Below are 14,034 nucleotides of genomic sequence, written 5' to 3' on the forward strand. Positions count from 1 at the left end.
GCAGAGTCTCACTCTGTCACCCAAGCTGGAGTGCAGTGGCATGATCTTGGCTCACTGCAGCCTCAACCACCAGGGCTTTAGCAATCCTCCCACCTCAGCCTCTTGGGTAGCTGGGACCATAGGCACATGCCACCACGACCGGCTAATTTTTTTTTATTATTTGTAGAAACAAGGTCTCGCTATGTTGCCCAGGCTAGTCCTCAACTCCCAGGCTCAAGCAATCCTCCTGCCTCAGCCTCCCAAAGTGCGAGGATTACAGGCGTGAGCCATTGCAACCCAGCCCCAAATTAAATTTTATGTCTATAGGTACATATGTACATAGACAAATACATACATAAATTCATCACCCAATCCTCAAGCTTGCTCTTGCTCTGTTGCTGCTATTTTCACCCTATTAAACTTAAGCTGACTTCTGAAGCAGTGACTTCTGAAGCAATTACAACTTAATGAAAACCTACTAAGCTGAGGTATGGATAAAAATCTCTTTATTGTTCTATTGTCATTAGAAAGACAGGCAGAGATTTGGTTGGACTTCACATATCTCCAATACGCTAAAATTTGAATCCTTCACATTTCTTTCTGAGGTTTTATGGGACTCCCATAAATTTTTTTTATTTTAATCTTAAATTTAAGATTCTTAACATACACCATTTTAATTAAGAGTTAAATGTGGACCTGTGGGTGTCTAAGCTTTAATTATATCCTGCTTATGAGAAGCTCTGGCATGTCTTAAAACTTGAGAGAAAGAGCAAATGACAATACTTTAAAAAAACCATCATATGTTTAAAAGCTGAGTAGTTGCATTATTTATGGGTACTGAAGGAAATAATAAGTCTTTAAAGCCAGTTCTCCTCCCAAAGTCTAGGTTAGCAAAACAAATAGCTTTGTCTATTCTCCTATTACATAATTTGACTGTCTACAATGAGTAAATGACACAGCCTGTTTTTTCAGGTGGTTCCTTAACAGTTCTATTTTTTATTTTTAAACTGTGTATCACATTTGACAAAGATCTTAATATGAACTAAGTGTGTAACAGTTCTGCTGTTCTTTTAAATCTCTGGTCCACTTTCAGCCTCTCTATACACAGAGAATGCAAAGTCAATAAAGAAGAAGCCAATTGCTTTTGTAAGTGAGAACTGAATTACTAGTGAAGTAACAAGTCCCCACCCCACCCTAGCCCCTGAACCCATCCCTGGAGATGCAGAAAGTGGAATATCACGGATAAAGAAAAGGCCAGGAGAAGGCAACAGGAGGAAGGGTTGGAAGCTAGCCATCTTTCTATGCTCTTTTCTCTCTAATCATTGAACACCTTGTTTTTACTATGAGCACAAAACATGATTTAATTCCATACAGAGGCATTAAACACAGTCCTAAGTAAGCATTTTTGCTTTTAAACTGTGCACATACACACATGCTGTACTGTTACAGTACACACATACCAAATGCAGGCAGAGAGGCCGACTACTGCCTTCCACTGTGCTTTCTATCAAATGGGCTGTTTACAACTAAGGAGACAGTTTATGGATAAGAAGTGTGCTCAGAACAGAGATACAGAAAAGTTCCCTAAGAAACAGAATATATAAGCAACTGGGGTAACGAGGTGGAAGCTATAATTTTAATAAAAAAGATTCTCTAACCTAAGATATGTATTCTCTAGATTAACCAAAACAGTCAAAAGCTAGTCCCTGGGCTCTTACCTTTCTATGTAGGACAGTATCAGACAAGGCAGTTAATATTCCCAGAAGAATATTATTAAGAGAATATAAGCTCACAAACAAAAATAATATTCTAAGGAGCCCAAGCGCTGTGAAAGACAACAAACTGAACAATCTTGGTCAAAGAAAAGAAAATCAGTGAACCAAACTCATCAAAAACTTAATAAACACATTTAAAAAGATAACGGAGGATATTATAAAACAGAGCATGAACAAGAAAATATTTTTAAAGCTGATAATACTGGGTATAAAAATATAGATAAATAAAATATAGTAGGCTCGAACAGCAAAATGAATATGATCCAATAATAAATTAATAAGCTAGAATAATAATCAAGGAATTCAAAAAGAAGTCATCAGGAAAAAAAAAGATGGAAAATATACATAAGTTAAGCAAGATGAAAGAATGAAACAGAAGTGCCACATTCACAAAATAAGAGATGCTTAAAAGGAAGGCATAACAGATTTAAATATAGTAACAGAATATTACATTTTAAATAATTTTGAAAACCTACACAGAATGAATACTTTTCTAGAAAAGACTCCCCAAGTCTCACCGCCATACATACATTCATAAAACCACAGCCTCAACTGTATAAGGAATGGAAGAAAAAGGGGAAAAAACCTATTACTTGCAAATGATATGAATCAGACAAAATATTAAAATTAATGAAAAGTGAGCAGACATTCAACAAATATCTGTTAAGTTACCAAATGAGAAAAGAAAGAAACAAAGTCAAAAAACTACTGAAAGGTAGAGGTCCTGTCTCAATACTAAGCAGAGTTATAAAGAAGCCAGAGTTTATCTTGGTATCACTCCCTTATTCTTAAAGGCCCTATCAATTATTTCTTCTACTCTCCCACCCCCAAACCTCATCTTCTTGGTTCCTTTTGTCATATCAGGCAGCTGTCGATTATTCTTTCTTAAAGTGTTAGTTGCTTAAGGCTTAGATGAGCAACTTAAACTTTTGGGTCTCGAGATTCCTTTATACTCTTAGAAACTGTTGAAGACTCCAAAGAGCTATGGTATATGTGGATTATGCCTAGTAATATTTTCCGAATTAAAAAAAATTTAATGGGAAATTTACTTACTACCTCAGCCACATGATTATGGTCAACAGCAAAAATAAGTTATGCTAACAGAATATACCCTTGGTATGATGTGATGAAAACGGCACTTTATCTCTGCGGTCTTCCTTCTCAAAATCCATTAAACTTAGTCTAATCACGAAAAACATATCAAACAAATTCCAGTTGAGAGATGCTACGTAAAATAACTGACCAGCAGCCCTCAAAACGGTCCAAGGTTCATTCAAAACAAAGAAAGTCTGACACACAGTCATAGCCAAGAACATAAGGAAACACGAGAACTAAATGTAATGTGGCATCCTGAACTGGATCCTGGAAAATAAAAAGGACATTATGTAAAAACTAAATAATTCTGGGCCGGGCGCGGTGGCTCAAGCCTGTAATCCCAGCACTTTGGAGGCCGAGACGGGTGGATCACGAGGTCAGGAGATCGACACCATCCTGGCTAACACGGTGAAACCCCGTCTCTACTAAAAAATACAAAAAAAATTAGCCGGGCAAGATGGCGGGCGCCTGTAGTCCCAGCTACTCGGGAGGCTGAGGCAGGATAATGGCGTAAACCCGGAAGGCGGAGCTTGCAGTGAGCCGAGATCGCGCCACTGCACTCCAGCCTGGGTGACAGAGCCAGACTCCCTCTCAAAAAAAAAACTAAATAATTCTGAATCAAGTATGGATTTCTGTTAATAATGTATCAACATGAGTTCATCAATTGTATCAAATGTACCACACTAATATAAGATGTTCTTAATAGTGGAAAGGGAGGTGTACAACATATATGGGAACTCTATTATCTTTACAAGTTTTCTGTAAAACTAATACTATTCTAAAACAAAGCTTATTTAAAAACAAAAATACCTCAGAAAAAATTAAACTAAAAAAAAAACTGAAAACAAAGGAATTCACAGCGGGCGCAGTGGCTCACACCTGTAATCCCAGCACTTTGGGAGGCCGAGGAAGGTGGATCACCTGAGGTCAGGAGTTTGGGATCAGCCTGGCCAATACGGTAAAACTCCATCTCTACTAAAAATACAAAACTTAGCCAGGCAGGGTGGTGCACCTATAATCCCAGCTACTCTGGAAGCTGAGGTGGAAGAATTACTTAAACCTGGGAGGCAGAGGCTTCAGTGAGCTGAGGTCGTGCCTCTGCACTCCAGCCTAGGCAACAGAGCAAGACTCCATCTAAAAAAAAAGAATTCACAAGCATACCCTCCAATAGCCACCAGAGCAATGACATCATGTTTTATGTGGTCTCTGGAAAGTTGTACTGTGCCCTAATGAGGAAAAAAAGAAAAATAATGTCAAATACCATGGTATTATCACACAAAAAAAATAATTTTTAGCCCTCACAGATTCTCTAAAAGGGTCTTAGAGAGTCCCAGAGTCCTGGGAATCCACTTTAAGAACATCTCCAAGAATAACAGAAACACAAAAGACGTGTGGCTGGGAATTCTGCTGTTATATTCTGTATGCCACTGGTTATTTCTTTTTCTTTTAAAAAGTTGACACTTTCTCCAACTAGGTTCCCCAAATTTACTACAGAGTCCAATTGTATACCTGAATGATTTTTACATTACTCAAGCCTCTAACAAGAATAACCATCTAATAAGGTAAGAAAAAAAAAATGAGATGGAATCTTTAGTACTCACACAATAGGTAATAGTGCCCAATATTTTCCCACTTGGGAAGTTCAAACAATTACAAATATTTAAGTACTGCTAACAAAACTTTCAGAGGTTAAAGTAATGGAGATGTAAACAAAGTATAACAGGCCGGGCGTAGTGGCTCACGCCTGTAATCCCAGCACTTTGGGAGGCCGAGGTGGGCAGATCACAAGTTCAGGAAATCGAGACCATCCTGGTTAACAAGGTGAAACCCTGTCTCTACTAAAAATACAAAAAATTAGCAGGGTGTGGTGGCAGGCGCCTGTAGTCCCAGCTGCTCGGGAGGCTGAGGCAGGAGAATGGCGTGAACCCAGAAGCACACCATTGCACTCCAGCCTGGGCGACAGAGCGAGACTCTGTCTCAGTATAACAAAGTATACCTATCAAATTATTTTGACCTTTTCTAAATATCTCCCTTTAATAGAAGTTTCAATAAAGCTATAAAGTGGCAAAAGACAAAATACCTAACAAAATGTAGGTTGGACTGTACATTTTAAAATAACTAAATGAGTATAATTGGATTGTAACACAAAGGATAAAAGCTTAAGGAGATGGATAACCCCTCTTCCATGTGATACATGCCTGTATCAAAACATATACCCCATAAATATATTTACGCACCACTTGCACACAAAATTTTTTACTGCATTAAAAAAAGTATGTTGATTGGTTTGCTTGCTCAAAAGGTACAGACTAATCATAATCATTCTTTCCAGCCTCCACTTTTTTAACCCAATTAGAATTCTGATGTATACCCCTATTGAACTAACAGATCTAGGCAATGATCATCAATGGTTGCTATTATCACATAAAAAGAGACAATGAGACATTATGTGCCTCCTGACAGTTACGTACACCACCATTTATACATCATTATCGTCAAAAAAATTTGAACCTCAATCTGTGCAAGCCTCTAATTCTAACAACCAACTCGCAAGAAATATAAGGGACAGATGAACACCCTAAACATCACCATGAGGGGAAAACTCATATTGTAGAAAACTCCACAGAATAAACTATCTTGTTTTTTCAATAAACTGAAAGGTAAAAATTAAGAACAGATATAGGAAAGATTTAAAAGATTCAAAAAGACTTGTGACTTATCAACTAAGTCCAACACAACAACCTACTATAAAAAGAATATGAGAGGCCAGGCACAGTGGCTCATCCCTGTAATCCCAGCATTTTGGGAGGCTGAGGCTGGCAGATCCCCTGAGGTCGGGAGTTTAAAACCAGCATAACCAACATGGAGAAACCCTGTCTCTACTAAAAATACAAAAATTAGCCAGGCATGGTGGCGTACGCCTGTAATCCCAGCTACTCGGGAGACTGAGGCAGGAGAACTGCTTGAACCTGGGAGGCAGAGGTTGCACTGAGCCAAGATCGCGCCATTGCACTGCAGCCTGGGCAACAAGAACGAAACTCCATCTCAAAAAAAAAAAAAAAGAATTTGAGAGAACTAGGGAAGTGTAGGCACTGAATAATTATCTGACTAAAGAGTTATTAATTTTTAGGAATAATGTATTTATGATCAAAGTTTTAAAGTCTTTATATTTTAGAGATATATACAGACAGGAAATATTTATGAATAAAATGATTTATCTAAGATTTGTTAAAAAAAACTCTGGCTTAGGAAGGTGGGAGTATAGATGAAACAATGTCGACCCAAGTTGATAATTGTTGAAGATGAGTAATGGGAACATTGGGATACATTCTACTATTCCATTTCAGTTCAAGAATAACTTCTATTAACAATCTTGTATGTATGATTAATACAAACTGTTAGAGTTAGCAAGCAGCTGTTGGGAAGATGAAATTATTTTAACATGAGAAAATAAGAATGTAAGTAATAAATTGGTGACTAACATTTTCAGTTATTTTTACTTTACATTAGGAGATCCCTGCAACCTAAGAATTCTCATTATTTAGGACTTCAGTCTAGCTGGCAACTTCTCAGGTGAAATGCCTGGGCAGACCACAGACTTTGGGTTATCCAGCAACAGGACCCACTTCCAATAGGTTAGGTTACTCCAGAGGTTAATACTGGCTCTGGAGGAAAGAATAATGGCCTCCCAAAGATGTCCACACTCTAATCCCTGGAAGCTGTGAATGTTACCTTCTCTAGTAAAAGGGGCTCTGCAGATGTGATTAGGTTAAGGACCTTGATATAGGGCAGTTAACTGATTTTCTGAGTGGGTTATGTAACCGAGCTCAATGTAATCATAAGTGTCCTCATAAGGAGGAAACAAGAGGGCCTAAATGAGCAGTAGTTATGTGGTAACAAAAGCCAGAGGTTGAAGTGATACAAGGATCCACGAGCCAAAAAAGATGAATGCATTCTCTAGATACTACTAAAAGCAAGAAAATGGATTCTTCCCTCGGAGTCTTCAGAAGGAAAACAACATTAACACTTTGGTTTCAGATTTCTGACTTCCAGAACTGCTAAGAAAACAAATTTGTTGTTTTGAGCCACTAAATCTGTGGCAATTTGTTACAGTGGCAATAGGATAAGAGCACAATGACCAACGGTAAAATTTAAAGAAGTGCTATTGTACAATAATACTTTCAGAGGATTAGTAACTGGCATACGGATAAATTATCATTAAATTTGAATGCACCAATGCTTTTGAGGCCAATTATTGGGAAGTTGTACATAAAAAACTACTGTTGTTACAGCCCTGGGAAACAGAGTGAGACCCTGCATCTATAAAAAATAAATTAGAAATTAGCCAGACAGAGTGGGGCAGGCTTGTAGTCCAAGCTACTCTGGAGGCTGAGGTGGGAGGATCACTTAAGCCCAGGAATTCAAGGCTGCAGTGAGCTAGGATCGCACGACTACAGTCTAGCCTGGGCAACAGAGTAAGACCCTGTCTCTACAAAAAATTTAGAACTAAAATAAAATGTGAATACTATTGTTCGAAAGATGCTATCACGAACACCACATAATATACTAAATCAATAATCATAATAATGAAGTTAATCTCATAGTATTTATAACAGGACAAAAACAGCAACATTTAAAAACTGTGACCCGCTCAAAATAATACTTACTGTAGCAAAAAGTGGTGTAATTCCATTAATTTGCGTGCACAAGCTCTAAAATGTTGCTAATTTTTATAGATAGCTGGACTTCTTAGAATATGATTTAAGGCTTTGAATAAACTCTAATAACACAGCAATTTTACCTTATGATCACCAAATCTAAATTATCAACAACTTACCCAGTATATAAAAATCAGTTGCAGGAAGTTGGATCATCTCTAGAGTCTCCACAAAGACACTCATTGACTATATTCTAAGAATTGCTGAACTAAATCATTTGTGCAGTTCCTTCCACTTCAGAAAGCTTTTGGATTCAAGGTACCCAACCTGAATTAGAATCTTAAAGATTTTCTCAATTGAGAGCCCTTATACACACAACAAACATTCATACATATTTTTTAAATTGTTGCTCTCTTCTAAAAAACTATTTATAAAATCAATTTTTAATACAATAAAGGATTTTGTCCTCTAATAAAACGTATGAAGCAGTTTCCTTTGCTTCAAAAGAAAAAAGAAATAATACTTCAGAAATACTTCAAAAGACAGGCCGAGCACAGTGGCTCACGCCTGTAATCCCAACACCAACACTTTGGGAGGCTGAGGCGGGGTGGATCACCTGAGGTTAGGAGTTCAAGACCAGCCTGACCAACATGGTGAAACCCCGTCTCTACTAAAAATACAAAATTAACCGGGTGTGGTAGTGCATGCCTGTAATCCCAGATATTTGGGAGGCTGGGGCAGGAGAATTGCTTGAACCCGGAAGGAAGAGGTTGTAGTGGGCCAAGATCGCACCATTGGACTCCAGCCTGGGCAACAAGAGCAAAACTCTGTCTCAAAAAAAAAAAAAAACAATATAGAGTGACTATCCTTAAGAAGCTGAGGAACATATTCAATTTTCTTTAATCTAGAAAGGTATTTCACTTCTTTAGTCTACCTCAATCTAGTCATAAGAATTTGACTCTTTAAAGCATTTTGAGCAGTTAATTTCTAGAGTGAAAACTGTAAACTTTCAAAAGATAGTTTAAAACATATATTAAAAAGTATTCTCATGTTCTGTGGCATACAAGTACCACATATAGAAACACAGATTTAATCTATACTTTTTAGTACCTGCCATCTAAGGCAAACAGCACTGCCAGAAAAATAGAACCATATGCAACTAGAAAACCAGAATAACAAGTGAGCAAATGTGTTTTAAAAATACATAGTATTGGGCCGCGCACAGTGGCTCATGCCTGTAATCCCAGCACTTTGGGAGGCTGAGGCGGGTGGTGGGAGGCCGAGGTGGGTGGATCACGAGGTCAGGAGTTCAAGACCAGCCTGGCCAATATGGTGAAACCCTATCTCTACTAAAAATACAAAAATTAGCTGGGTGTGGTGGTGCAGTCCTAGCTACTCAGGAGGCTGAGGTAGAAGAATCACTTGAACCCAGGAGGCAGAGTTTGCAGTGAGCCAAGATTGTGCCACTGCACTCCAGCCTGGGTGACAGAGCGAGACTATCTCAAAAAAATATATATAGTATTGGCCGGCCGCAGTGGCTCATGCCTGTAATCCTACCACTTTGGGAGGCCAAGGCGGATGGATCGCCTGAGGTTAGGAGTTCGAGATCAGTCTGGCCAACATGGCGAAATCCCATCTCTACTAAAAGTACAAAAAAATTAGCCTGGTGTGGTGGCGTGCGCCTGTAATCCCAGCTACTCGGAAGGCTGAGGCAGGCGAACTTCTTGAATCAGGGAGATGGAGGTTCCAGTGAGTCAAGACCATGCCCCTGTACTCCAACCTGGGCAACATAGTGAGACTCTGTCTCAAAAAAGAAAAAAACTGTATTATGTGCAAGAAGGAAAGCAAAAATGATAAAGTCAGATTTTTTTCACAACCTCACACCAAGATCACTATAATAGTCTTTTTCTTTTCTTTTCTTTTCTTTTTGAGACAGCATTTCACTCTTGTCGCCCAGGCTGGAGTACAATGGCATGCATGATCTCAGTGCACCGCAACCTCAGCCTCCCAGGTTCAGACAATTCTCATGCCTCAGCCTCCAGGGTAGCTGGGATTACAGGTGCCCACCACCCCACCCGGCTAATTTTTGTAATTTTAGTAGAGACGGGGTTTCACCATGTTGGCCAGGCTGGTTTTGAATTCCTGACCTCAGGCGATTCGTACGCCTCGGCCTCCCAAGGTGCTGAGATTACAGGCATGAGCCACTGTGTCCGGTCTTGTAATATTCTCTTAATATTCATTCCTCCAAATCATTTTATACCCTGCTTTCAGATTCATCTACATTAAAATACTCAATGGCAAACCATTACTTACAGAATCAAGTCCAAAATCCCTGGTCTAGCACCTAAAATCTTCCATAAATTTGGTCTCTATCTGGCATATCCATCATTATTCCTCTAGACATCAGTCACTTACTTCTATCAATTTTTTTTTTTACTAATTATACCCTGAATAAACTGAGCAATTAATTCCCTATTTAGCCTTGCCTCTCACTATTCTCTCATCTGGCATGCTTTCCTTGCTCATTTTCAATCCTATGATCCCTACGTTCATGTGCAATTCAAAGTTTATGTCCTCTTAAGAAAGCTTCTCCAACTACTCTAGTGTGGAGCAATCACCGAATCATCACAGGCCTCTCCTGACTTTTAATTATTTATCTTTTTGGAGAGAAGGCTTAATATTAATAGTTACATTAACAACAAAAAAGTTACTTTTATTTAATGGATGTTTACAGTATGTGCAGCCCTGTAATAGGCACTTCATAGACATATTTTCTCAATTAATATTGAAAATAACTTTGGGAAGTAGATATTATAATTATCTCTATTTATAAGGAAACTGGAAACCTGGAGAATTTATTACCCAGGTCATACAACTAAGTGACAGGGCTCAGATTTTAACATGTAGCTAAATGTCTTACAGAGCTCATGTTCTGATCCACTTCTCCCAGATCTAAACAGTAACTAGCTTAGACTGAGCAGTTCAAAGGTAATTATTTTGTAGCTAACTTGAAAGTGGACCTCAATGTTAGTTTCAAATACAGAATATTTCAGTAGTTTACACTGAAATTATCGGTATTACTTTCTCTAAAATTAGCTAAAATATTTCACAGAAGGAACCTAATGAATAAGAAAAAACTGTTCTCACTACTTTTTTTTTTTATTATTTTTTTGAGACGGAGTTTCGCTCTTGTTGCCCAGGCTGGAGTGCATGGCGTGATCTCGGCTCACTGCAACCTCTGCCTTGCGGATTCGAGTGATTCTCCTGACTCGGCCTCCTCGGTAGCTGGGATTACAGGCACCTGCCACCATGTCCAGCTAATTTTTTTGTATTTTTAGTAGAGACACGGTTTCATCATGTTGGCCAGGCTGGTCTCAAACTCCTGACCTCAGGTAATCCATTCGCCTCAGCCTCCTGAAGTGCTGAGATTACAGGTGTGACCCACCGTGCCTGGCCTCTCACTACTTTTTAAACAACTTTTAACTTCTCAATATCAACAAAATTTGGAATAGTAAATGACTGAGGCCGGGTGCAGTGGCTCACGCCTGTAATCCCAGCACTCTGAGAGGCCAAGGCAGGTGAATCACCTGAAGTTGGGAGTTTGAGACCATCCTGACCAACAAAGAGAAACCCCCATCTCCACTAAAAATACAAAAAATTAGCCAGGCATGGTGGCACATGCCTGTAATCCCAGCTACTCAGGAGGCTGAGGTAGGAGAATCGCTTGAATCAGGGAGGCGGAGGTTGTGGTGAGCAGAGATCACGCCACTGCACTCCAGAAATGACTAAAACTTTATTACTTTAACCAAAGGAGTCTGGTAATAAAATGTAGTAACATTTACTTGGACACATACTTTGAAAGGTAACAACAAATTTTAAGACACTCTATTCAAAAATATAGGTATGTAGTCAACATCTTAGTAGTAAAGTATTCAGAGACAGACAGATTTCAGTTCTATCGCTTAAGCTGTAAAGTCTTAGAGAAGATAATTAACTTCCCTGAGCCTATTTCCCTACCTCAAAAAGTGAGGATAAACAAATATCTACCTTTAACAGCTGTTATGAGGACAGTCTAACAAAGCATACACTTAAAAACAGCCACTGTAGTTATTACTGATATTTTTGATATCACTAGAAGACCAAAAGTATTTGAGTTGAAAGAATCTAAGACGGTCCATTAGATTTAAAAAAAAAAGGTTAAGTTTATGATAAAGTAAACGTAAGTTCTACAGATAAGGCTTAATCTTAACTTTTCTTCTGAAATTAGAGTAAAAATAAAATAACTTACCATCCGTTTTCCATTTAAATCAACATGACAACAGCCTTCTTCATAAGCCAAGTTATTTCCACACCCATTTTCTTCTCTACTAACAACTTATTTTAAAGTTTAACTTTTTTTGATCATTTAAGAACCCCAAACAAGACTGAACCAGAAATTCAAGAAAGGCTGAGACCAAGTTAATACAAGTCAGCAAAACTGCATTTTGCTATCAATCATTAGACTGTTCCTATACTGGAGCCTGAACAAAGGACATTCACTAAATTAAAATTTACAAACACTTCAATCTAATAGTGACTCTCAATTCCACAGTAATATAAAAGACAGAAAAGTTGGGCTCTACCTTATTCCAACAATGTAAATTTGTTAAACAATCCACCACCTAATGATAAAGCTACCAGCTGACTACATTTTACTGAAGGGGGCACCTTTACTTTAGGTAACAGAAACACTGCTAAGAATCTATACATAAATATATAATGGAGTCACTCAAGATGCAATAAGATAACTGAAAATGAAATCATTCTGGAGTAAAATATTTTTGTACAGTGAGAAAAAAATGTCACATCATCATTTAGTCCATCCTACTAGTGATTTCTTTTTTAAATGTATTGGGTAAGGTATACTTTTCCTGTTACCCACTACTTGTTTAATTTCAGAATATAATTCAATTATAATCACAGGGCAGAAATGTTTATTAAATCTTTACATTTTTATAAAAAGAATATATATGGCAATTGCTCTTAATTATTTTAACTGTTTCATTCCCGCTATTACTCATAGCTGCATGTGATTTGAGATTTGGAGGCATTTAATTTCCTCAAATGTTAACATTCTCTTGATTTCACTTAAGACAAAGGTTTTGGGAGAAAACAAATGATTCTATCAGTATGTCCTTCACTATATGGCTGGGAGTATAGGTAAAATAAGAGGAGGAGGATGGAGTAGAAATTCAGAAAACTGGGTTGTGCTCCAACAAGCTTTAAGCTATCTGTAATTTTCGTTTTGTTTTTTTTTTTTAAGAGACAGTCTGACTTTGTCACTCGGGTTGGAGTGCAGAGGCGCTATCTTGGCTTACTGTAACCTCCACCTCCCGAGTTCAAGCAATTCTCGTGCCTCAGCCTCCCGAGTAACTGGGACTACAGGCATGTGCCACCACATCTGGCTAATTTTTATATTTTTAGTAGAGACAGGGTTTTGCCATGTTGCCCAGGCTGGTCTTGAACTCCTGAGCTCAGGTAATCCACCCGTCTCAAGTCTCCCAAAGTTCTAGGATTACAGGTATCAGCCACCATGCCTGGCTAGCTATCTGCAATTTTCATATCATTTAAGGTATCTGTAATTCTCAAGGAGTTAAAGCATTACTTTAAAAACACTTTTTTAAAAGTTTGTTTTTAATATATTTTAAAAACAAAACCCTGGCTTACATCAAACACTTCACAGTTACAGATGAATCTTACTATCCGTAGTAATTTTACTATCATAGAATCTTACTATGTCATATTGGAACTACTCACCGAAGTTCGATCAGGTTCTCCATCTGCCAAACCTCCCTCCATAATGAAAGAAGATAGGTTTATGCTTCTCTTTCCATTAATGTGCAGCCATCCTGTAAATCTGCAAATCCTAAAATTAAAAAATCATATTTATTAGGACTGGTATAAAATTGTGACAAGTAGAAATAAAGCACTGAGTTTATTAGGAGGGAAAAATCATTTTAGTCTGAGGTTATTCAGAAATCCAATAATTAAAAAGAAAAACAGATTTTTACATGGGCTTGAAGAATGGTAAAGGTTCAGAGAAAAATGAAAGAAGAAAAAAATATTCCAAGTGAAGAAAAATTGTAAGAGCAAGGTTAAACATGAGATTGCCTAAAATTTGAAAGGATGCATAAATCTACTTATGAAATAAGTACTACTAATGAAATAAATTAGTATTACATTGGTAAAAACTAAAAAGTAGGCTAAAATCCATCATGGGACAGAATGTGGGGAAACAGATATTCTCACGTACTTTTGTTATGAGAATACAAATCAGGACAATTTTCTGGAGGACAATTAAAAATATGTCCAGCAATTTCAAGACTAGAAATTCTCCCACAGATATACAAATGCACAGAAATATATAAATAAACAAATCCAACAAAGTAGTAAATTTGATGAAAAAAACTAGAAACAACTTTAATGTTGATGGCTAGAAGCTTCCTTAAATTATATTACAGACATACAATAGAATATCATGCAGCAAT

At 37.7% G+C, this 14,034-nt stretch overlaps 1 protein-coding gene across 4 annotated transcripts in view; it reads right to left on the reverse strand.

Annotated features, from left to right (window-relative positions):
- The window catches only part of OSBPL8 (oxysterol binding protein like 8), a 226,656-nt gene that overhangs the window by 135,788 nt on the left and 76,834 nt on the right, over window positions 1-14,034 (reverse strand). For all 4 annotated transcript variants that reach the window (XM_023217461.2, XM_023217626.3, XM_023217562.3 and 1 more), the window contains exon 2: window positions 13,304-13,412. In XM_023217461.2, the coding sequence (XP_023073229.1) occupies window positions 13,304-13,345 (42 nt within the window). In that variant the 5' untranslated portion in view covers window positions 13,346-13,412. The remainder of the gene's footprint in view (window positions 1-13,303; window positions 13,413-14,034) is intronic.

Source organism: Piliocolobus tephrosceles, chromosome 10 (genome assembly GCF_002776525.5).
Source record: "Piliocolobus tephrosceles isolate RC106 chromosome 10, ASM277652v3, whole genome shotgun sequence".
In the NCBI taxonomy this organism is placed as follows: Eukaryota; Metazoa; Chordata; class Mammalia; order Primates; family Cercopithecidae; genus Piliocolobus; species Piliocolobus tephrosceles.